This window comes from Rhinolophus hipposideros (genome assembly GCF_964194185.1).
Source record: "Rhinolophus hipposideros genome assembly, chromosome: X".
Classification (NCBI taxonomy): Eukaryota; Metazoa; Chordata; class Mammalia; order Chiroptera; family Rhinolophidae; genus Rhinolophus; species Rhinolophus hipposideros.
The window spans coordinates 83456592-83480071 of NC_138046.1; the positions used below are offsets into that span (position 1 = coordinate 83456592).

A 23480-nucleotide genomic window follows, 5' to 3' on the forward strand; every position below is an offset into this window, starting at 1 on the left:
ATGGGTGGTTGTCACGCCCTTCTACTCTCAAGACATGTCTCCCTTCCTTCCTCATGAACAAAATTAATGACACCAAGCTATGTCCCTTGGACTACCCACTCCACCCTGACACAGGGTCCACATCCCCATGTACCTCTTCTCTCTACTGAAGGACAAAACAGTCCTGCCTTGCACCTAACGTATTACTAGCCGCTAGCACCTCCTCCACCCGTCAGGACCCTGCTTTCCAACCCACCCCATACACCCTACAGGCTCTTCCTGAGAATATAAAGTTTTTGTGTCTTTTTCCATCCACTAAGACAACCCGCATTGATCCCAATCCCACCTAAACTTCAAACCAGCTTCTCTCCTCCCTGCAACACGCCACGGTCATGAAATCGGCACCTGCGAGGGTCTTCTCTTCTCCATGTCACTCCTCCACTCACCGCAGATTGGCTCCCACCTCCACCTCACACTGACCCTTCTCTCACTAATGGCAACAATGTCCAAACTCAGTGGGTGCATTTCAGTTCTCATCGGACTGCACCTCCCCAGTGAGTTTCACAATTGATGGTTATTTCTGCTTTCTTCAAGAATCTTTTCCCTCGAGATTCTGAGATGGTGAACTCTCCATATTTTACCACTAGCTCTCTGGCCCATCTGATTCAGTCTCATTCTTGGGCTGCATTTTCTCCCCTGGTCCCTTAAGAAGTGTGTCCCAATATTTTTCAGTCATGGCATGCAAGAAAATGATTATGTTTGTGTAGCACAGTGGAGAGAAGTGGTGGAAATTTAGAGCTCTGAACAGGCTGTTGGCAGTTGGTGTGGCCGGACACCCTGAGGGATGAAGAGAGCAACAGGTCCTTGAATGGGAATCTCTGCCTTAGCAACTGCCATGGTGGATCTGCTCTTGTGCTCCACACATTCTCCCTGGGGCATCTGGCTAGCTCCCTTGGATTCAATGGCTGAATGTCCACTGATGACCCCACATCTCTTTCTCCAGTCCAGTGCTCTATGCTCTTCCTCCCCCCACAACCGCATACCCACTCACTGTCAGACACGTGCCCTTAGATGTCTGAAGATGCCTCCAATGCATCCTGCCAAACAATAAACTCATTATTCCCCACCCCCCACTCTGCCCTTGTGTGCCTTTGTCATTTAGAGGTGCCATCATCTACATGGTCACTCCAGATACAAAGCTGAGTGTCACCCCTGAGTCCTCCTGTGCCCCTCCCTCCCTCGCACATTCAACCAGCCACCAACTCCTGCTGGTTTCAACTGCTGGATATCTCAGGTCCACGCTTCCCCTCAATGCCAAAATTACGAAGTCCAAATTCAGGACTTCTTTCTCTCAGGTTCCCCTGCTTCTATTATGGCCCCTCCCATCCATACATCTTTGTGACACCTGCTCGATCAAGTCTTTCTAAACACAAAGCTCATAATGTCATGCCTCTTGTGGCTCCCTGGTCACCTGAAGACAAAGTGCATGTTCCTTGTCATGCCCCCGCATCACTCGCGGACTTCAGGCTCAACTCCTACCATTTCTTGTGCCTAAAACCAATGCTCCAGGAACTCCAACCCACTTGTCAATCCCTATACACCCTTGGATATTTCCAGCCTCTCTTCTTTGTACCATGCAGCCCTCAGTTTGCAAGAATACCTTTGCTGCACAAAGCTGCTGCACAGCTCTCCTCCAAACTTGGCTCTCTTCTCACATTCTTTAAGACCCAGCTCATTCTTCACTTCCTGCAGGGAGCCTTCCCTGACCACCTTCTCCCCTCATGATGGCTTCCATCATACCTTGGGTTGTCATTGAAAGGGCACTTCTCATCTTATGACAGTATTGCCTCTCTCTGTTTCACCCAGAGACAGTGAACAGGTGTGATTCACCTCAGGTTCCCAACATCAGCCAGCTGTGGGTGTGACACATATTAGGGAGTCCGGACTGACTGAATAAAGGGGTGAATGTGCTGGGCTTGGGAAGATGGGCATACTCGAGTAGGAAAGGGAGGTAAACTGGGGGGACACAGGAGTCAGGACACATGACAGATGGCAGTATGGGTCACATTATTTATTGCCTTACTCCACCTATTCTACCTGTATTTCTACTCCAGACAATGGAGGAAACAGTAAAGAATAAACAAGCAGATAAATACCTTCATTCTCTCCCTCCCCCAATATCAGATTAAGACCCTGCTGCCACCTACTGGCAGGGTGCCCTCAACTCCTAATCTGAGAAGGCGAATTACTTTTATTCTCCTTACACAGCAGGCTGTGCCATATCCCTGTGCCTCTGCACATACTGTTCCACCTTTCTCTGCATGCCATTCCCATCACCCTGTCGGCCCAGGGAAAGATGGACGCTACTCATTCTTCCCATGTTAATTAAAAGCCAATTCTTTTAGGAAGGTTTTCTTCAAAACCTCTTCAGCGATACATATCTGCACGTCTCCTATTATAGATTTATACACACGCTTAGCACATTTTATGATTGTCATGGTTCTACGTATCTGGCTCCTTCAAGACTGGGACATTCCGGAGGGAGATTGGGGGCTGTGTCCAACTCATTTCTGAGTTCTCAGAGTCAACGAGTACAGGATTGGGCTAGCGTAGCTCTGCTCAATGGAGATGTGCCCACATATGGATGGATGGATGGATGGATGAATGAATGAATGAATGAATGAATGAATGAATGGGTGCACAAAGACAAGTGTAACCAAAGCATTATATTAGCCCAGAGCAGAGAGAGGAATTGTGAGTGGGGTGTGGTCATCGGGGAGGCGGCATTTGAGCAAGGTCTTGAAGGACAAGGAGGACACTGACCAGTGGGGAACGGAGGGAGAAGATATTCCCAGCACAAGAGATAGTATGAGCAAATGCTCAGACATAGATGAATGGCAGGTTCAGGTGTTTTGGGGAACAGGGGTGTGGTGTGGTGTGTGTGGGGGACAGCTGGAGTGTGGTTGTGTGCTTGAGGCAGTGAGCGGTGTGGTGGGGAAGGCAGGCTGGAACCATACATCTCAGGCTGCTGTGCAATCATTGTCGTAAAGCCACGGGACTAGGCTCAGTGCTCTACCCCTCTGATAAGGCAGGAGAACTCTGCTTGTTCTTCATGAGTGTGGGAGCTCAGAATTTAAGTGGTCCCCGTTTAGGCAGATGGCTCTAGTGAGGCAAGAAGAATTTTTAAATGTTAGAGAGAGCAAGAAAGTCCAAGAGAACATCAGAGTGTCAGAGCTGCAGAAAGCGTGACAGCCCATGAGTGTGAGAGACCAATTACTGGCCAATAATTCACTTTCCAAAAGGACTGGATGAGAGTGAACTATGACTGGATTCAATTAGGGACAGATTCATTTGGAATTCGACTCAATGTATACAGTTCCAGGTCTCCAACCCTTTGGGGGAGCACATGTGCCCCCCGAGGTGTGAAGTCATGTGTCACTGCACATCTTCTTGTTCGTGTTCACTAGTCTTCCCTGATCCCTAGGGAGAACCAAATGAGCAACTTGTGGAGGCCAGATTGTTGCCCAGACTTGTGTGACTCCAGAGCCCATGCTCTTCCCATCCCCGTGGCCCCCTCACCTGCACATCGCCAATGATGTCCTCCATGACTACATCATACTGGACCACGAAGTCGGCCATGATGCCTGAGCTGGAGAAGGCAGACTGGTCTTGCAGTGTCGGGCAGAAGGTGATTCGGACACAGGTCTCTCCCCTCTCAATTCTGGTAGATGGAGGCAAGTCAGCCTCACCTGTGTAGGTGGGGAGGGTGGGTTGGCATGGCACAAAGGGCTCACTCGGCTGAAAGCCAGGCAAAGGGGCATCAAAAGCAGCGATACCTGTGGAGGGTGGCAAGTAACCCCTGCACCTCCTGCTGCTCCTTCTGCCTAAAACACTTTCCTCCTGCCCAAATGCCACAGTCCTTCCTCCCCACATCCTGCAAGGAGCTCCCCCTGCTTTGCCTCTTCCAGCAAACCCAGCCTGAAAGACTCAGGCCTCCTCTCAGCTCCCGGGCTCTGGCAGTCTGATCCTCACACACAACTTGGCCCTGGCTCACTTGCCATCCCTCCCGGGGCCCAGTGTCAGAAAGAGTGTCATGCCCCCAGGTCGTCCGGGGGCCCCGGTCTTCTCCTGGAGAAGCCATGCACTCAGTGTTGTGGAGAGAGGCAGACACACAGACAGGGCTTCGCTTTCCTCCTAGGCCCCTTAACTGCTGTGGGGAATTGCAGTGTGCCAAGGGTCTCCTCTCGGATAGAATTTCCTGTATGTTCTTCTCCCTCTGCCTTCTGACTCTCAGAATCACGTGTGTGAATAACCCTTTTAGCGCCTCATGCAGTCACAGATGGATTTCTGGTCCCGGATGTTTGCTGAGCTGGCCACAAGATCAACTGCTCTGGAATTTCAGTCCAAGACAAATGTCCATTTAGACATGTCTCTGTGCCTCCCTTTTTTCCCAGAAAATGGAAACTTGGGAATTCTGTGCCCCCTCCCACACCCCCCATTCCCCCGCCTTCTTGCTACAGCTGTCAGGAAGCTTAGGGGCAAACTGAGCCCCTATACTCTCTGAGGCGCCTGCTTACATACATTCCCTTGGCTTCCTTCCTCTCAGAGGTCTTTGTTCTGTTTTATCCCCACAGGATTGGCTCTACACTGTGTTTTAACCTTTAAGGAGCAGTGGGAGGGAGCTGCCATTTTTAGCTTAGGGTTAAGAATGCAGGAGGACTCAGATGCTGCCTGTGCAGCCCTGGAAAGTTATTCACACTCCCGAAGCCTCAGTCTCCCCATCTGTAGCACGGGAATGATAATAGCTCCAATTTCGTAGACAGTGTCGGTGGGGATTAAATGAGACCTTTTATATAAAGCATTTAACACCATGCTTGGATCTAATAAGTGCTCAATAATGCAGCAGTTACTGTTATCATCAAATCTTCATTACTCTGCAGCAGTGATTGCAGGGAGGAATTTTCTCAAATTCTCGTAATGGTCCTGGGCCACAGATGGCATCTCCTCATTGTACAGGTGGAAAAAGTGAAGCGGAGCATTTCAATGACGTGCCGTCCATCCCACCTTAGGTGAAAGCCACAGCTGGGACTAGAACCCAGGTCTGTGTGTCTGTCTCTCTCCTTTGCATGCCATACTGTGTTTCTGGGTTTGCGTGGTCAAATGAGCCAGGACCTCCAAGCTAAACGGCTTGGTGAGGGTGGCCACAGGACTTGGGCGATTTCTCTATGCCTGTGCACTCATCCCAGAGTAGGTTGGTAGGCCTGCTTGGTGGTTCTCTGATCTGGCCGGATGCCAAGTTCACCTGCAAACGGGTTAGAAACAGATTTTGGGCCCCTCCGTAACCTACTGAAGTGGACTCCAGAAAGTGGCGTCCAGGAACAGTATTTCTAACATAGTGATTCTGATGCAGCCAGTCTGGCCTTCTAACACCTCTCAATGAAATTTGAAGCAAGGCTGGCAGCCAGGACATCTCTCTGACCTACAGGTCTCAGATGGTACCATCAAGGACAGCCTGCACTTTATATTGTCTTCACAGGGTCCTTCCATTCTGAGTGGTGATTCCACAGGGAAGCATGATTTGGCCAGTGTGGCTTCCACAACACTGAGTGGAATAAATAGGCAAAGTTTCACAAATCAACCCATTCCGTCATCCCCTCATTCACACTTTATTCACACTTATTCATTCTTGCATTTACTCACATTACATTCACCCACTCTTTTTTCTTTCTTTCTTTTTTTAAAACTTTTATTTATTTTAAGTGTGTTTTTCCTAACCCATCAGCTCCAAGTCAAGTATTTGTTTCAATCTGCTTGTGGAGGGTGCAGCTCACAGTCGCCCATGTTGATATTGAACCAGCAACCTAGTTGTTAAAAGCACCATACTACAACCAACTGAGCTAACTGGCTGCCCCATAACTCACTCTTTTCTTTACTCATTCATTTCCTTTTTCACTCACATTGACTCTCTGTGTCAATCAGAATGCTCTTAAAAATAGATGGCACACTCAGTAGGTGATGTGAAAATAAATTAGTAAGACATAATTTTCAGAGGTGTGAACAGGGTTAAGGGGATTCACAAGGGATTGTTACATACCTAAGGACTGCATTTACTGAAAGCTATTTCCACCACAAGGATGGAAGGGTCAGGAGAGGGAGCATTTGTAAGAAAGTGGCAAGATTTATAACCATGGAAGAGGGGCTGCCCACAGGAGCTTATGGTCATGGTCAGGGGAATTTAGACATGGCGAAAGCACCCCACAGTAGATAGGGAGGCATGGAATTAAATACTCAAACTCTTGTGCTGACCACCCTCCATCCCATGCCAATGTCTCTGGTTGGCAGAACAAGGGAGCCTAGAGGATGCAATGAACACAAGTCAATCTCTTGGGGCACAGATGGAGAGTGGATTTAGAGGAAGAAATGTGGGATAACAAAGAGAGACTGCACCTTCAGTCTCTGAGCTGCCCTTGCTCTTGCTGGGGCCGGCCCAGCCACCTGTCCTACCTCATACCTTTGACACGGGCACGCGTTACACGGTGAACCAAGTGCAGGACCACATCCCGAGCCACACAGTCTACTATCTCATGAACATCCATGTCACACCCCGCGCTATCTACCTATGCCGGCATGGTGAGAGTGAACTCAACCTCAGAGGCCGCATCGGAGGTGACTCCGGCCTCTCAGCTCGGGGCAAGCAGGTAGGGAGGGCCCCATATACCCAGAGGCATTGGCCAAGCTGAGCCAGCTGGGCCACGGATGGGTGGGTTGACTACTGCCTGGGCCTTGAGAATGGGGGGGGAGGGGCTCAGTGACAAGGTAGAAGCAGGTTCTGGTCACTCCCATATTTTCACTCTGTCAGCTACTCAGTCTTGACCAGTCCTGGAATGGCTCCCATGTGCCCACAGCATCTGCAAGTCTGAGAGCTTGGTCCTGGTATTCCAGGCCTGCTCAGATCTGGCTGCTTCTTCAGCCCCATCATAATGAGCACCCTACACTCCTGCCTTCCCGGTCCCCTCATCTTTCTCACAACTCTGTACCTTCGCTTGTACAGTGTCCCCACCTAGGCTGCCATCCTCTGTCAGCTGGTGACCATCAGTTGCACAGACAGGTGCCCTGAAGTGACCCACCCTTGAATGCATTTCCTCCTCCTTTACTCAGGGCTGAGGCTACATCCCCCCCACCATCCCGCAGGTCACCACAGAGTCAGTACTTGTCCCCCACCAGTTACTGCTTCTTTCCTTCCCTCCTTCCCCCACCCTCATCCAGGGTCCAGCTGCTGCTCAGTGATCTGATCCAGGAAGCCCTCCCCTGTCCTCTCCTCCCCCGGGCAGGTCACCGTGCCCTGGCTTCCATTTCTCCCAGTTGTGGCCCATCTCTGACACTATGGCATGAGTCCCTTCTCTCCAGCTGAGCATAGTGACCTGCACATTATGGGTGCTGGCTCTATAAACAGACACATTTTACCCAGGGTTTGGCCCTGTGCCTGGGCTTGTTAGCACAGGTTCTTGTTGGGGGGCATCGCTTGGGGATGGGACAAGTGGGAAGTGTGATGCAGGAGGGAGGGAGCGTCCTCATTTATTGGACACCTGTATACAGGCATGGTGCCATCTGCTTCCACGTGTCCTCATTTAACCTTCACAGCAGCTCTGTGGGGTGGGCATTACCACCACCAGTTTATGGATGAGGAAGCTGAGGGCCAGACAGGAGCACAGAGCGGCCCCAGGTCACACAGCCAGAGCCAGGACTGAAAACCAGGCCTTCCTACCAGCCCCTCAGCTTCCCCTCCTTGTAGAGGTGGTGGTGTCCCAGGCAAGATACCTCCCCGGAAAGCCCTTCCTCATGCCTGTGTTCTGTTGGCTTCAGACAGGCAGCCTCCCACTGAGGTGGACTCTGACCTCTGACTCCCACCTCTCCCACTTCTCAGAGCAGTCAGAGGCCCCCAGAGGCATCATCTCTGTGCCATGGCACCACCTGCAGCCAGGGCTGCCTTGGTTGGGGACGGCCACGGCCCTGCCCACACAATCCAACACCCAGTTAGGACAGGTGGCCATCTCCACACAAACGTGAGCATGTACTCACATCCACCTGGCCCCAACCTTCAAGCTCCTGGGCACAGTGTACTGTGAAGGGTTCACAAAGCGCTTTTCCATTGACTGTCACCACATCAGTCACACTAGCTCTCACCTACTGTGTGCCAGGAGTGCTCCAGGTGCTGCCCATCCACTATCTAACCTGCCACTCAGTGACCAGGCTGGGTGAGCTAATGCTGTTCACATCTTACAGGCAGGAGACACAAGGCCCGAGTGGGGCAGGGACGCGTCCCAGGGCACATGGAGCAGTTTACTTCCCGTCACCTACCTTCTAGGAAGGACTCCTTCCACCAGAGCACACTGAGTGGCTCACAATCCTTAATTAGAATGTGTGTACACAAAATCCATATCTATACATATAAATGTGTGCCTGTATCTGTGCATTTGTGCAGATGTTCCTCGTACACCATCTGTGACTAACAACATGCCCATATGCAGAAGAAGAGCGAATCACTTGCTCATCTGGTCTCCCACAGCCCTTTGTGGTTCCTCTTAGTGCTGCCATTGTTTCCCCCAGTGGACTGGCCGTGTCTTGAGAACAAGACATGCCGGTGCTCAGAACAGGGCCATGAAAACTGTACTCACTAACACATGTTTGTTGATTGAACCAGTAAATGTCTTAATGAGTTGAGTGAGTGTCTGTGACAGATTGGAATGCTGTATGGAGCCAACCGGAGAATCAAAGCACAAGCCTCTAGAGTTTTGCAGCAAAAGCCATGCCCTTTGTCAAATAACTACTCTCTTTTTGAGAAAGAGCTCTTGGCACCTGATGATTAATAAAGTTAAATTACTGGTCCTAGTAGAGTTTGAATGCCTCACCATGTGACCCTCTCCCCCCAAGTGACTGTGCAACCTGAGCTGCCCATCCTGGGCCTTGGTGCCATCTGATCCACCACACCATAAAGTTGTGCAGACAATAACAACACCCCATCACCAAAGTGCGGTGGTATAAAAAAAATCAGTCTGGAGCAGGTCCTGAAAGCACAAACGAGTTACAGGAGACTCACACTCCCATAGCACCTAGTCCTGCCTCGTTGCTTGTTCTCCCTCAGCTCACACGTAGGTCCTTGTGCCGAGTTCCCAATAACCAGCTCACTAAAGAAGAAAAGAACCCCAGGAGCATGCTTTGCAGGTGATGCTGCGAGGTAAGCAGGAACTAGCTAAGTTCACAGCTGCGGTGTTACAGCCCCACTCAGGTGTGACTCTGACGGGACGTAAGGAAGGAAAATCTTCCTAGGAGGCAAAACTCGGAACCGTGCATCTGGTTGATCTCTTTATCCAGAAAGTGACCTGGCCAGGGGCACTGATCAGTACCAGTCAACAGTCTGGTCAGATGGTCAGAGACTGGGAAGGATCAAGATTAGAGAACTGATAGCAATAACAATAATGCAACAAAGTACGTAAAGAGCACTTACTACGAGCAAGGCACCATCTAATTGCTTTGCCTACATACATATGAGGAGTAAATGAACGGATCTCTCAGAATGGGCTGAGTGTGAGAATATTTGTGTCCTATGTGAATGCTTACCAAAAGGAGCATGATGGCCCACCCTGTGGAAATATGTCAACCTTTCTCCAGATATCCCAGTGCTTGTTTGAAGAGCCAGTGAACAAAATTGCTGTAGAAGGGATGGGTGCTATGCAAGGATTCAACGTGGGTTTACCTTCACTTAGGTTGACTTGGCTACCAACACTGTTGAGCGCCCAGTTTCTCAACAGCAGAAATCCCAATGTCTCCATTCCCCGGGGAGACCAGCAAGTTCTTCGATGATAGAGGGATTGCACTGGACCCTTTCCGTCACGGAGTGGACGTCAATTTGTCCTTACCGAAATAATCACATATTCTGCAATGGATTTGCCTTCCCTGCCTGCAGTGCTTTTACCAGTACCATCATCCTTGGATTTTCTCATTACTTTACACCTTTTATATACCATTTAAATATCCCATACAATACAGTTCATACACTATTGAAATATCCCCTACAATATTTTTTCTGGTCAAGGAACACATTTTGCAGTGAAAGAGGTAAGACAATGGTCTAATGACCATGGGCTTCCCTTTTCATATCACACACAACATCACCCATAACCATCTGCCGTTACAGCAGAGAGCAGCCCCAGGTCACACAGCAAGAGCCGGGAGCAAAACCAGGTCTTCCTAAGAGCCCCTCAGTATCCCCTCCCTGGATGGGTAGGGCCTATGGAAGATTTCGTTATGGTGATAGGAAGAAACACTCTGTGAGGTCTGAGGGCTCTCCTAAAGAATTCAGTGTATTTTTTGACTCAACAACCGATATGTGATGTTCTTTCTCCCATAAACAGAATATGTAAGTCTAGGAACCAAAGGGTGGAAATGGGGGTGACACCTCTCATCACTTCTCTTAGTAAAACTCTTGCAAAAATTTGATTCACAGGAAGTAGAGACTTTCATCTGTTCATTTCAAACTTCTCATGACATTGAACCAATAGGCAAAAAGGGGGTGTTTACTATGTGGCTAGGATGAGTGATCCTAATTTTTAAGTGGAAATAGGGAGTCTGCTACACAATGGGGTAGGGAAGAGCATGTCTGGAACCTAGGAGATTCACTGCATGACCCTAGCACTGCCATGTCCAGTGGCAAAAGTTCAAGGCAGATTATAGCAATCCAGTAAAGGTGAGACCTCCAAGAGCTCAGATTCCACACAATCACTGTAGAAAACAACTTCTAAAGTCCCTTAGGAGCATAATGCACAATTTGCTCCTCCAAGACACGTTCAGAATTGCTGGACCCACTGGAACATATCTTATTCTACATGTAAAAGAATAAGTCCCAGAAAATCCCCTTGGTGCTTTCATCCACATCATGTCCAGATTAACCAAAGAATACAGTAGCCATACATACTCAGGACCACCAAGGGCCTCGCCTCTCCCTCCCTCCCTCCCTCCCTCCCTCCCTCCCTCCCTCCCTCCCTCCCTCCCTCCCTCTCTCTCTCTCTCTCTCTCTCTCTCTCTCTCTCTCTCTCTCTCGCATTCATTCTACATTGTTTTATTCAGTCCAAGTGAAATGTTACTATAATGCTTACATTCACAACATGGAGGTGAGGGGCAGATGAGGTGGTGGGTAATCAACTCCAAGGAGGTGAAGATTTGTCCTCAGAGAGGCAAAAAAATATCAGCTATTATGATAGTTTGTGGACCGCTAAATCTAACCTCTACCTGACAAAATCTTATTTCTTTGTATCTAATTTGTCTTCTGGGTTTTCTTGGGTATCACATGAACAGCAATGATGCTGAGGTCATGGAATATACAGAAAACATAAGCAAGATCAGAGCTACAAAACCATGAATAGGTGGCTGTGATTGAAGGACTTTCAATCCATCACTCATTGTCACCGTCATTCAGAAGTGGTCTGCATGTGCCTGTTGGTTGCCATTGACTGCCTTTATGTTTGATCCTCAGTGCCTTTGCGTGTTATTTGGGCTTTTGAAGTAAATAAAAATGGCTTCTATTTAATTCTACATAAGTTAATCATTCCATCATTAGTTATGTAAAGTACTGAGAAGAAAAAATGTTGACAGTACACAAATAAATGTCTAGCAGCTAGTTAAAAGTTATTTTCTCATATCATGCAACACTTAAAAGTTTAGTTCACTAAAAATAATTTTTATGAAAGTAATTTAAATTTTCAATTATTTCACTTTTTCTGGAGTAAGTTTTCGATTTTTTAAAATTGATTACATTGCTATTATCTAGTTATATAAATTGTCAGTTATATAAAAATTATATGTAATTTGATACATTACAATGTAAATAAATTACATTTAAAGTTGCTCAGCAAATAGTTATCAAGTTAACTGCCAACAGCGTTTTTAATTTAATTTTAACTTAAACATTTTATTCATTATTAACCCTTATTGAATTTTAAAGTGTTTTTATGTATAAAGCACAAATGTAGTTATTAAATAGATATACTGTACAGTATATCTGTGGTATTGAAATTTCATGGGGAGTGAGCAATTAGGAAAAAAAATCTCTAAAAAGGCTTCTTAGTGGGTGCTAAGGAAAAATATGTGGAGAAACTGCTCTAGGGGCTCTTCCCACTCCTAGCCAAGGGGAAGATACATAATACCTTCTCGAATTATTTGGAATTTAATTAATGATATATTGAAGGAAATACTGAAAATTGTGGGAGTTCATTCATTTCAGTAGTGGCCCTATAAGGTGATAAATGCAGCAAATCATGAACTGGAATCAGTCCCCGTTTACCCTGCCACTTCCTCTCCCTGGCTCTGGCCACTCCCAACTTGCCTGGAACCAGACTGATCTCTTCCTCCCTACCCCACACACCCTCCCTACCCCACACACCCTCCCTCAATCCTTACATGGGAAGTAAGGAAAAGCAAATCCCTTGTCCTGTCAAATTCTAGGCCTTATAAGAAGGGAGAAGACGTGAGGAGCCCTGCAAGCACAGTATTCTGTGACTATGACTCACCCTTATCTCTACCATTCACTTTGAATGCAATTTTTACTGGAATCACAGTCCCTAAGTTCCTTGCCACACTCCGCATCATCCTCCATCTGTTCCATTTTCAGATGGGCATCACTTTGGAATATGAAAGTGCCCTGGACATGGTATCCACCCACTAGTCCTTCCTAGGCCTAAGCTGCCTCTTACCTTGTCTACCTCTCCCAGGTACCACCCAGCCTGAGATCATGGCCTATAGAATCAATGCAAGAGCCTCTGCATCCAGTGAAAAACACCTCAACAGCAAAAGCAGGTCTCAATTCATGGCCACAACCAAGGAGCTGCTTTGCTCTGGGTTTTGTTTTGTTTTAAAGCCTGTTCCCTTAGCAATAAACATTGTTCCATTATCTCTTGTAGTCTACAGGAGGAAGAGGCAGCCATTAGTAGGGTCTCATTGTCCACAGGACAGTGTCTGTGATTAGGGGTCTGGTAATGCAGGAATTAGTTGGTGAGGGCTCCCTGAAAACTCAAGAGAAATAGTCCCCAAACAGGGCAAAGGTGGATCTGATTGCCTGAGGGCCCTGTGCCTCAGTGGGCCATGTAGCTGGGGGAACACCTTCAACCACACATGAATGGCTGATAGCTTGGCTCATAGCACTCCTCTCTACCCCAACTCCTGCCACCAACCCAGGTGATTTTGCTGTCCATGTGGCTAACCCAACCAACATCCTGGCATCCCAGGCCATTGACCCATCTCGAGGAACCATCACCTTTTCTGTCCACTCTTTAGAGGTTACCATCGCTGAGAGCCCACTCTGCTGTCTTCTTAAATACAATCATCCCCCTGACTAGTCTCCCAGTTCATCCTTTTCATTTTCATTACCCCTTCCCAGACACTTAGAACACTGCCAGACATGTATCAGGCACTTGGTATGTTCACTTAACATTTTACCCTATTCATGTCCTTCACTGAGACCCCTGTACTGTATCCCAGACTGTCATACAATCTCATCTTCCTCCCCAAGCCTGTCTGGGTCCCATGGTCGATGTATTCCACTACTCTGTGTACCTGCTATGTATCAAGTACTCTGGACACAGTAATGAAGTTATACCTCTCTCACACTCATTGCCCTTGGTCTTGTCTTTAGTCCAGAAGCAAAACCTTGGAATAAACTAATACTTATCTCGATTCCTACAAGACCAGTGAGCACCTTGCCATGGGGAAGGGGGTCTCCCAACAATCATGGGTTCCATTCTCTAGCGGCCTTCTCACTGCCCAACATCCTTCCACAGTCCCCTCTCCAAGTTCTTCCTGGGCAGTTCTTTCTTCCGGGCCTTCCCCTCCCACTTCCTCAGGGACTGAGCTATGTTGAGTCCATCTTCAACATCTCCCTCTCTATTGGATCCTGCCTGCTCAAGTCTCTCTCCCCTTTCCCAAGAAAATCCTCACTTGTTCCTCTATCTCCTTTCAGCTACCTACCTGTGTCTCCTTCACGTGTCATCCAAGTTTCTCAAGAGTCTATATTTGATGTCCAGTCTCTTCTACCTCTGCTTTCTGCTCCAGACTTGCCCGCCTCAGGTCTTTTCTTCAAAGTGTGTCTTCTGTGCATACAAACCCAATGACTCCCCACCTCACTACAATCCTGCCTGGCCTGTAGGCTAAAGATGAGGCCCAACCTATCCCAGAGAGGCGTGTTAATCTCCTTTCAACAAATGTCACCTCAAACTAAGCAGAGATAAAGATGGAAACTTTCCCAATTCATTTTTAATTGTAATACCAAAATGTGACAGCACACACATACACACACACCCACAAAGTAATAAACTCAGAAATGGCAAATAGATTTAATATAGGGTGTCAACTTCAATTGATTGATAGTGGCTGCCTAGAGTGATGTGTTGAGTAGGTTTCTGAGGATGCACCCTGGCTTGAAGAGAAAGACTGCTGAGATTAGCAGTATCTGAAAATACAAGTAATGGAAATTAAAAAGTCAATTGACATCCACCAAACAGGAAGGAATAAATTGTCAAAAGCAGTGTTTTCCCACGCTCTCTGTATGGTCCTCCAATCTTGGTCTTCCTATAATTACCCAGCTTCTCATCCCATCCCAAGGAGCCCTGCCTGCCCCCACCAAATCTAAGTAGATACCTGAAATCTCACTTGTAGGAGAAACCACAGGCACCAGAGTTGCCACTGTTGCTGGCACCAGCTCCACTGAGGCCAGCGAAGAGCCCAAACGTGAGAGAAGCGGTCAGGCTGGCACTGGCACCGAAGCCGGCACTGGCACCAGTGCTGGCACCACCACTCTCTTGGGCTTTAGCTTTGGCTTCAGCTCCTGCCTGGATCCGGGCTTTGGCCCAGGGTCCAATATCAGCTTCGTCCCAGTTACAGGGCCCAGCAGCATTCTCAGAGCCAAGCCCAATGCCCATTCGAGCTCTAATCTCAGCCCTGGCCTTGGCTTCAGCTGCAGCCTCAGCTGCAGCCTTCATATCTGCTTCCATCGCCTCTCGGTACTGAGCTGCCCATTCCTTGGGATCCTTCTTTTGTACCTGAAACAGAAGTAACAACCATCAGAAGGATCAGAATCTGAGAATTGAGCACCTAATATATTCTAGGTGACATGCTACATGCTGTATACAACAGGAATACAATAAATACTTCTAGTAATTATGCACCAATATTCCATCCCTGAGCTGACATTTACTAGCTCCATAACCTTAGACGTGTCACCTAACAACCTTTGAGCCCAGGTTTTCTCATCTTCAGTAGGGTAACATATTGGTTGTAAGGATTAAATGATTCATCTGAAGTGTTTGGCACATTAACAGAGACTTCAGAATGTTCATATATGAGCTGCAGGCGGCTCTGCACACAGCCTGCCCCAGCCAGGGTCACCCCATGCTCTTGATACGCCAAGCTTGGATAGATCTCCAATTACCTTGCAGGCAAACTTGAGGACTTTCATCTTGCTGGTCTCATAGTAGGAGCGCAGACCCCAGAAGAACTCATACTCCGGGGGATTGCTATTAGGGACTCTGGCATAGTCCAGGTACCTTGAAAAGAGAGGTTCAAAGACTTTATGTCTAAGACCACCCATGGCCCACTCATGCATGGACTGGATAGCTCTGGGTGGCAACCTTCCCCAACAAATACTGCAGCTTTTCTTCTAATATTGAGCCCTGTCCCATTGGTCCTGCCAGCAGCCATGTAGATGTGCAGGGGGGACACATGTAGGGTGTTTGTTCATAGGAAGGCCACAAGTTTTGTGCCCCTTGTCACAATGACCCCGGATTCCTGTTGGGTGTGTTGTAAACAGAGGAGCCATTTCTTCAGGCCCCCTGCTCTGAGCACACCCCACCACAGGGTCTCGTCCGTGGTCAGGCTGAGCCCTGGGACAACCCACCATAGAAAAACGACTGTGAAGGGAAGAAACAGTCCAAGAGCAGCAGCGTGCTCCGTGTACACTCCTGACCGTGTGTGTGCTCACAGGTGCTAGTGCACCTGTGTGAGTGCGCACATGTTCTCCGAGGACCAAGGACAGGGTGCGCCCTGGCCAGAAAGTCAGGAGGGCTGGGCTTCAGGCCCAAATGGGCCCCTTAGCAGCCGGGGCCATGCTCAGACTTCCACTCTCTGAGCCCCAGGTCTATCTACTGAAAATGGAGATGGAATCACAGCACCTATACTTCAGGGTAGTTATGAAAATGAAATTAGATGTACATGTCAAGTCCCTAGCATGGTACCTGACTGCCTAAAGCTACCATTCGATGGCATTTTTTTATTTGAAATTAATTTCTATGAAACCCTGGTTGGCATAGTAAAAAGCAGCAAGCACTGGGCCTGAATCCAAAAACAAATCTTCTATTTGCTGCCTGTACAACCATAAGCAAAAGGCTATGAGCCTCAGTTTTCCTCACATGTACAATGCTGGTGATGACAATCCCTCCCCTGTAGAATTGTACTGAAGGTATATCTAAGAGTACATGTAATAGATCGGGAAATACACGCTCTTCTTCCCTGTTACCATCTCAAAAATAAGCTACCACCTGCATATATACACATAAGCACACATGCACGCATATAACTTTATCACTCAGTTCTAAAACAGGCAAAATGCATGGATCACACTAACACCACACAGATACTTACTTCTGCTTCACAAACTCATCAGTAATGAGCTTCTTCACGTCCCCAAAAAGTGAGTGATGTATCCTGACAGCAGAGAAAAAAAGAAATACATACATATATACATACATGCAATCAGGGTTGTGACACTTCCCAGATGTGTACAGAGGCATTTCCAACATGGAAAAGAGGTTTCAAAAGGGAAGCTCTATAGAAACCCAAGAGACAGTGAAACAGGGAGCAGAGAGAGTGGAGCACCATTTCCCCATCCACCCAGGTCAGAGCCCTGGGCCCTCTACCCAGTCAGGCACCCCCACCCACTCCACCAGACCACCAGGCTGATACAATCCTGGGACCATCCTCTCTTGCCAAAGGACAACATGGACAGCAAGTGCTGAGATAGACCAATCATACCCAGGGCGCAAACCCAACTTGCGCAGCACCTCCCAGATGACAGCTGCAAGGGGAGGCAAGAGACAGGGACAGAAAATGAACACATGGAATTCCGACTGTGGCCACCCATTCAGCTGCACGCACAGCCACTCACCCTCACTGGACCGATTTCCATTCATGAAGATGATGCTAAGAAGCACCATGAGGAGACCCAACTTTGGAGAGTCCTTGGTCCTAGGGGAATAATAGGACAGAGAGGTGCATGTCCAGCAGCCATCTGCAAAAGTCACACCAGCCAGCTCACCAGGCTAGCCTCTCCCAGATTCCTCAGATATGGGAGAGTTCTGCCCAGTCTATGCTTCAAGCTCTATGTGACCCTGGGCAAGGCACTTATAGACTCTAGAGCCTCCATTCATATTCAGTAAAATGGGAAAATCACATCCTCCCCTCCCCAGGTTGCTGAGAGGATGGAAGAAATCCTGTCAACCTGCTAGGACCCAAGCACTCAGTCGATGTGAGTCCCTTCTTTCTCTCCCGGGCCCCTCAGCCCTAAGAGAATCTTAGGTACAGCCCCATGGATGCTCCTGCCCTTCACGTATCATGACCCAACCACACCAGGAAGCCCTCCCATGAGAACCACTCTACCGAGGCCAGTAGGAAGAGACAAGCAATGACAGGTCTGCTTTCCTGTGAAGCTTCCGGAGAAACAGACGACCTGACAGGAGGAATGCCCTGCCCCAGGCTTCCACACCCTTCAGTCATAATCAGGCACCACTAATGTGTGCAGAGCTCCAACAGCATGCGGGAGCTGAAACAGGGGCTTTTTAGGCCACCTTTCCTGACTCTCTAAGGAGATATGGGAACAACAGCAGAAACCTCCCTCCCACCCCAGCCCTTTACCAGCTTACGTTCCCAGTATGCCTGCATCAGTGGGTTCCAAGGTGCTGAGAAGAATGTACAAATGGTCATTCTTATCAATTTCCTTCAGTTGGATCCCAAATACCTGGGGATAGGGAAAAAGCTTGCAAGATCACAGAATTCAGCCCACTGAGCATCCCTCAGCTACCTGTGTACCTAGTGTGTGTGTTTGTGTGTGTGCGTGTGTGTGTGAAATCAGTGAGATAATGCAAATAAAGCACTTAGCTAAGTGGCCAACACATAGCAAACAGGCAACAAATGTGCTATCATTATCAACATCATCCTTCTGATTAGTGGGAATCTATGGAGACAGAATGGGGAATGAAAGGGACAGGTGAGCATCTGAAATACATTATAGGACATATCCAGCAGCAAACAGAAGCCGGAACTAAGTTGGGTGGCTTGAGTCCTAGCTGTGCTGTTACCACTGACTTGCTGTGTGACCCCAGAGTAGTGTATATACCTCCCTAGGCCACTGTCTGCCCATCTGCACAGTGATGGGTCTGGGTTAGCGAGTCTCTGTGGTTCCCCTCCCCGAGAAGGGCCATGTGCACCTTTGTATGATTCAAGGCTTTCCCATTTTGTCCAACCCCCAGGGCTGCCCCTTCACCTTCTCCAAGGAATAGCCTGCTCGTTCAATGATTTCAGGGTAGACATCAGTGTATTCTTTGATGATGTCCTTCAGCATGTCTGCAAGGGGAGAGTATTGCGAGCACCTGTGCTGAAATGAAGCCAGGTGACCCCTACACCCAAACTATAGACCCTTTGCCAACCCTGTTGTGGGTGACATAAACAGGTTCTAACCTAATGAAGAGATGCTAGCACTGCCAAATTAGAACTTTGGGAGAACAGAGGTAGGAGCACTAGAGCAACGAATGCCCCCAGCATGCGGGGAAGAGGGTGATGGAGGGCAGAGCTGGGGGGAGAGAGGGTTAACAGGACTCTACCTGAGCGCTTGATGGGAATCTTCGTCTGGTCTTTAACCAACAAGTACTTCACCAAATCATTTGCCTGAAACAGAAGGAAAAGATGGAAAGATCAAAATATGTTTGCAGAAGATTTGAAAGGATGGTGGAGAAGAGGGCAAATAAGGCAGTGGATAAGGCATAGTAGAGAGGACAGAGTTCTTACCCTCCCTTGCAAAAGGGCCACATCTCGAGGTGGTGATGCTTCGGGCTCTTGGGATGACTGGAGCTTGGCAGCTCTGCGGCGAGCCTTGCCCCTACGGGCCTTAGGTGACCTCAGGGAGAGCAAAGCTCTACGGGCCCAAGCAGCCAACCGAGTCCTTGATGCCCTGCGGGCCCAAAAGGCTATGGGGCCCCTTGAAGCCCTGCGGGCCATTGAGGCCATTAAGGCCTTTGAGACCCTTCGGCCACCTGTGGTTCCAGAAGCCTGACTCTGATCACTGCTGCCATCCTCTTCCCCATTCAGATGCTTCACCTACATCGAAAGAGAGGATCACAACATTGCCAGACGAAGTAGATGGTCCTTTTTCCTCATCCTATATCTTCCAAAAGCCCCCTCTAATCCCACTCTTGTAATAACCTGACTCACTAGACATTGGCCATGCTGAATCTTGGGTTTGTCTTTCACTGGCACCCAATCAGGAGTTTCATCTGTGAACCAGGCCGGGAGCAACCAGGCCAAGGGTTGGTTCTGAGGCGTCTCCTCTTCCTATGTCCACTACTTGCTCTGCTTGAACCACCATGGATAAGTCATGCTACCTCTCTGGGACTCAGCTTCCTTCTCTATAAAACTGGATTACTTTCAGGATTTAAGAGATAACCTGTGTGAATGTGCTTAGCTCAAAGCCTAACACAAAGTAGCTACTATGTAAAAATAAATTGTGTTACTTTCAGATTGCAACTATGTGTATTCCTGTCTTATCTCCCCACCAATCCGAGAGCTCTCTGAAAACAGGAATTGCATCACACTCCTTTTAGTGTCCCGCATAGCCTTGGGGAACTTTCTAAATGCTTGTAGAACAAATCAACTGAAAGAAGAACGGAAGACTAGGGCAGTGACTGCAAACGTCTTACCTTTCGGGCTTTCTTGGCCTTGACCTTGGGCCGAGTATCCTGATTCTCCTGAGCCTGCGCAGTTGCACCCTCAGGCTCCGGTTCATCTTCTGGAGCCTGAGAGGCAGCAGCCTCAGTCTCCAGGACCTTTGTATTGACCTTTGTATCAGCCACACAGCTGACCTTTTTGGTCTTGGTGGCAGGCATTGTCACAGCCTGAGGGTCAGCATTCTGCATCTTGGTGTCAGCTGCTGGACTCTTCTTTTCAGCTGCCAGAACCTGGGTATCTGTCAGCTTAGTAGTAGATGAGACCTGAGTGGCAGCTGCCTCCTGAGCCTCTGGGGACTTTGAGACCTCTGCGGCCTTTGAGACCCCTGCAGCATTTGAGACCTTCACAGCCTCTGAGACCTCTGGTGCCTTTGAAGCCTTTGGTGTCTCTGAGACCTCCAAGTTCTGGGTCACTGTCAATAGGGTTTGCATCTTCAAGTCACTGTCTTTTTCTGAAGCTTCAGTCTGCAAGACAAAGCAGGGAAGCTTGCGGAACTTCTCCCCATCCCCAACAAGGCAACTGGCTCCAAAATTCCAGGCCTTCACTTCTCTGACCTATACTAACTCCTACTTGCAGTGTGCTCTGATCACCTCAGCCCAACAAGGCTTCCCCTTCCTCTGAGCAGGAACTGATGGCAGAAGAGGGGTGGGCCTGCCCGCCCTCCCTTTCTCCTCCCTCCCTCTTTAGTTCCTTCCTCCCTCCCTCTACTGGGGTGGAAGACACCCAGGTAACGAAGTGGGTGGAGAAGGACAAGGACGGGAGGGGGTTGCCAAAGGATTTAGGACAACAACAGGGGCTGGAGAGGAAAAGCAGGTAGGAAGAGGGCAGAAGGAGGCCTTACCTGAAAGTGGGTTGGACCTGTACCACTCTCACTTGTGTCAGACATGTCTCAAGTTGGCCTGGCAAGAGCTGAGTGTGAAGGAGAGAAGTCCTGGGTCAAGGGGAGAGCCCACTGAACGTCCTATCTCCTGTTCTGCCTGGAGGCTGATCCTCACCTTTCCTAGGGCTTCAATCCCCACCCCAGAGACTCCGTTCTCAGATTCAGTAGAAATCCACAAGTCCAGGTCTCAATTCTCTGCAGCCCCACCCTCCCCTTCTCCAGGAAGATGTGCCAGCGCGGCAGCTCTGAGGACCCCGCCCCTTTTCCCAGTGCACCCCCCCACCCGGCCGCAGATCGACAGTGCGCATGCGCGTTCGTTGCAGGGCCCATCTCAGCCCCGCCCGCTTTCCCAGCACAAGCCCTTTCTTTGATGTCCACCGTGCACATGCGCATTCGGCAGCTGGCCCGTCTCAGAGCGGGGCCCTTCACTACACGCTTTTCTAGCGATCCATAGTACGCATGCGCAATAGTCACGGGCTTAGTCCTGCACCCTCTTGCCAGCACACGCCCCTCTTCAGGTCCGCAGTAGCATTAGGTCCCGCCCCCTCCCCAGCAAGCCTCCCTTTCAAAATTGTTAGTGTCTGGTGGTCGCGGCCCCTCCCCTACTCACACCCACCCCAAGTCCACAGTACCACCCGATCCCGCCCTTTTTCATAACACGCCCCCCTCCAAACAGGGGCAAAGCGCATCTCGGTTCTGCCCCTTCCCTAATACACCCCCTCCTCCAATCAGTACTGAGTTAGTGATTCCATCTTGGGTCCAGCCAAACTGGGTCCAATCCCCACCCTTCCCAGCCGGATGGATCCGGTAAGATCCGGTCCTTAGGGTAGGTTTTCTCTAGATCCCAGAGGGTGGGGCCGAGCCCTACCGGGCTCTGATCCAGAGCTGGGCCCAGCTGCTGCTCACCTCGTCCTACAATTCCCGAGTGCGACCACTCTCTCCGAGCCCCTCCGAAACTCGGAGACTGCCCTCCCCTCTCCAGGCCGGAAGTGGTCCCGCCCCTTTCCGCCTCCCTAGGGGGCCTCCGTCTCAGCCAGTCTGCCCTTCCCCCGCTCCCTTTTCTTCATTCCTTATACCCCCCTCCGTATTCTCTCTGCCTTGCTTCCTGCTCCCTATTTCCCCATCGCACTTCCTATTTACCCCAAAGAATTCCCTGTTCCCCCTCCTTGCATCTTCCTCCGTGTTACCTATGCACCCCTCCCCCAGTATTCCTTAACCCTTCTCTGCATCCCATATTTTCTTCTCTGGATTTTCACTTCCCCTCAGTATTCCCCTTCCCCCTTATATTCCCCATCCACCACCCAACATCCCCGGTTTCCCGTTTTCCCCCTCTTCCCTTCCACTAGTCCCTGCTTCCCAGTCCGTACAGCCTACTACTCTCTGTCCTCCTGATTGCCTACATCCCACGCCAGGTCACCCCACCCCCAGATGCAGTGGTGCAGTAAGAATTGCCCACCTGCCTGGCTGCAGGTTCGAGGGGGCTGGAACCACTGTCTGACTGCCAGGAAACCCCAGTCTCAGCGTTCCTCACCTTGTCCGCGAGCGAGTCTGGGATGCGTCTCTCCCCTCTCAGTCCCTCTCGAAGTCAAAGCTTCCAGCACTAAAGCTGCAGCCAGCCCAGCCCAGCCCAGCCCCTTTCCGCAGCCCCCTGCCACCCCCCCTTCTCCTTCCTCGGGGGTGGGGCAATGAGGCCCCGCTCCGGGCTGTCTGACGCCAAAGCCCGTGTTTATGCCACTGTACCAGGCTCGGTCTGAAGCCCTTCCAACCAAAACTAGACCCTCAAAGCTATTCATTCATTCAATTTATTTATTTTCACATCTTTATTCTTATTACAAAGATAATGTGTTGTAGTTGTGGAAATTCAAATAATGCAGAAATATGTGATATACCAATGAAAAGCCACTCTTAGCTCATCCCCCAGATATAACCACTATTAACATTTTGATGTACAATCCTCCAGATTTTTTTATATTCATATACCTATTATTTGAGTTTTCTGCCCACAAATGGTACACTATACTTACTGTTCTGTAACCTGTTTTTTTTCCAGTCATATATTCTAAGCAGCTTTCCATAGTGCACATTTTTCTTGATATCTGCATAATCTTTTCTTGTATAGATGTCCCATAATTTATTTCACCAGTCCAGGATACATGGACATTTAGATTATTTCCATTTTTTTTTTTTTTTTACTGTTACAAACAATGTTACAAGGAACATCCTTGTAGTATCTGTATTGGGTTGTTGTTATTGATGGTAGTCTTTGCCGACTCAAATGCTACAAAAAAGTCTTCCATTTTGATACAAAATTTGTCAACTTACTATCAAAAGGTACATGGAATAACATTCCCACTAACAATGTCTGTCATATGTTTGTGTCACATATGTGACAAACATTTTTTATGTTAATTATGATAACTTTTGCTGTACAAAAGGTTTTAATTATTATGTAGTGAAATGTATCAGGTTTTCCTTTATCACAACTGGATTCTGCTTCATGCTTGGAGATGCTTTCCACAATCCTATATTATAACAATTCCGGTTGTTTTCCAAGTACTTTTATGGCTTTATTATTTACATTTAA

At 48.7% G+C, this 23480-nt stretch overlaps 1 protein-coding gene across 4 annotated transcripts; it reads right to left on the bottom strand.

The window, feature by feature from the left end:
- Positions 1–14250: 14250 nt before the first annotated feature.
- Positions 14251–22648, bottom strand: LOC308495555 (melanoma-associated antigen D2). 4 transcript variants are annotated; one of them, XM_081044013.1, is made up of 13 exons: positions 22428–22648; positions 20858–20925; positions 19989–20480; positions 19081–19389; positions 18897–18960; positions 18560–18639; positions 17940–18034; positions 17186–17265; positions 17053–17095; positions 16663–16725; positions 15455–15569; positions 14665–15065; positions 14251–14476 (listed from the first exon to the last, which is right to left on the bottom strand). In XM_081044013.1, exons 2-12 carry the CDS (start codon positions 20900–20902, stop codon positions 14673–14675), a joined length of 1779 nt encoding a protein of 592 aa, XP_080900139.1. In that variant the 5' UTR covers positions 20903–20925; positions 22428–22648; the 3' UTR covers positions 14251–14476; positions 14665–14672. The 4 variants fall into 4 exon arrangements, with proteins under 4 accessions (XP_080900139.1, XP_080900141.1, XP_080900140.1 ...); XM_081044015.1 differs by having other exon boundaries at positions 22353–22498; XM_081044014.1 differs by lacking the exon at positions 22428–22648 and adding an exon at positions 21803–22018.
- Between the last annotated feature and the right edge of the window lie 832 nt (positions 22649–23480).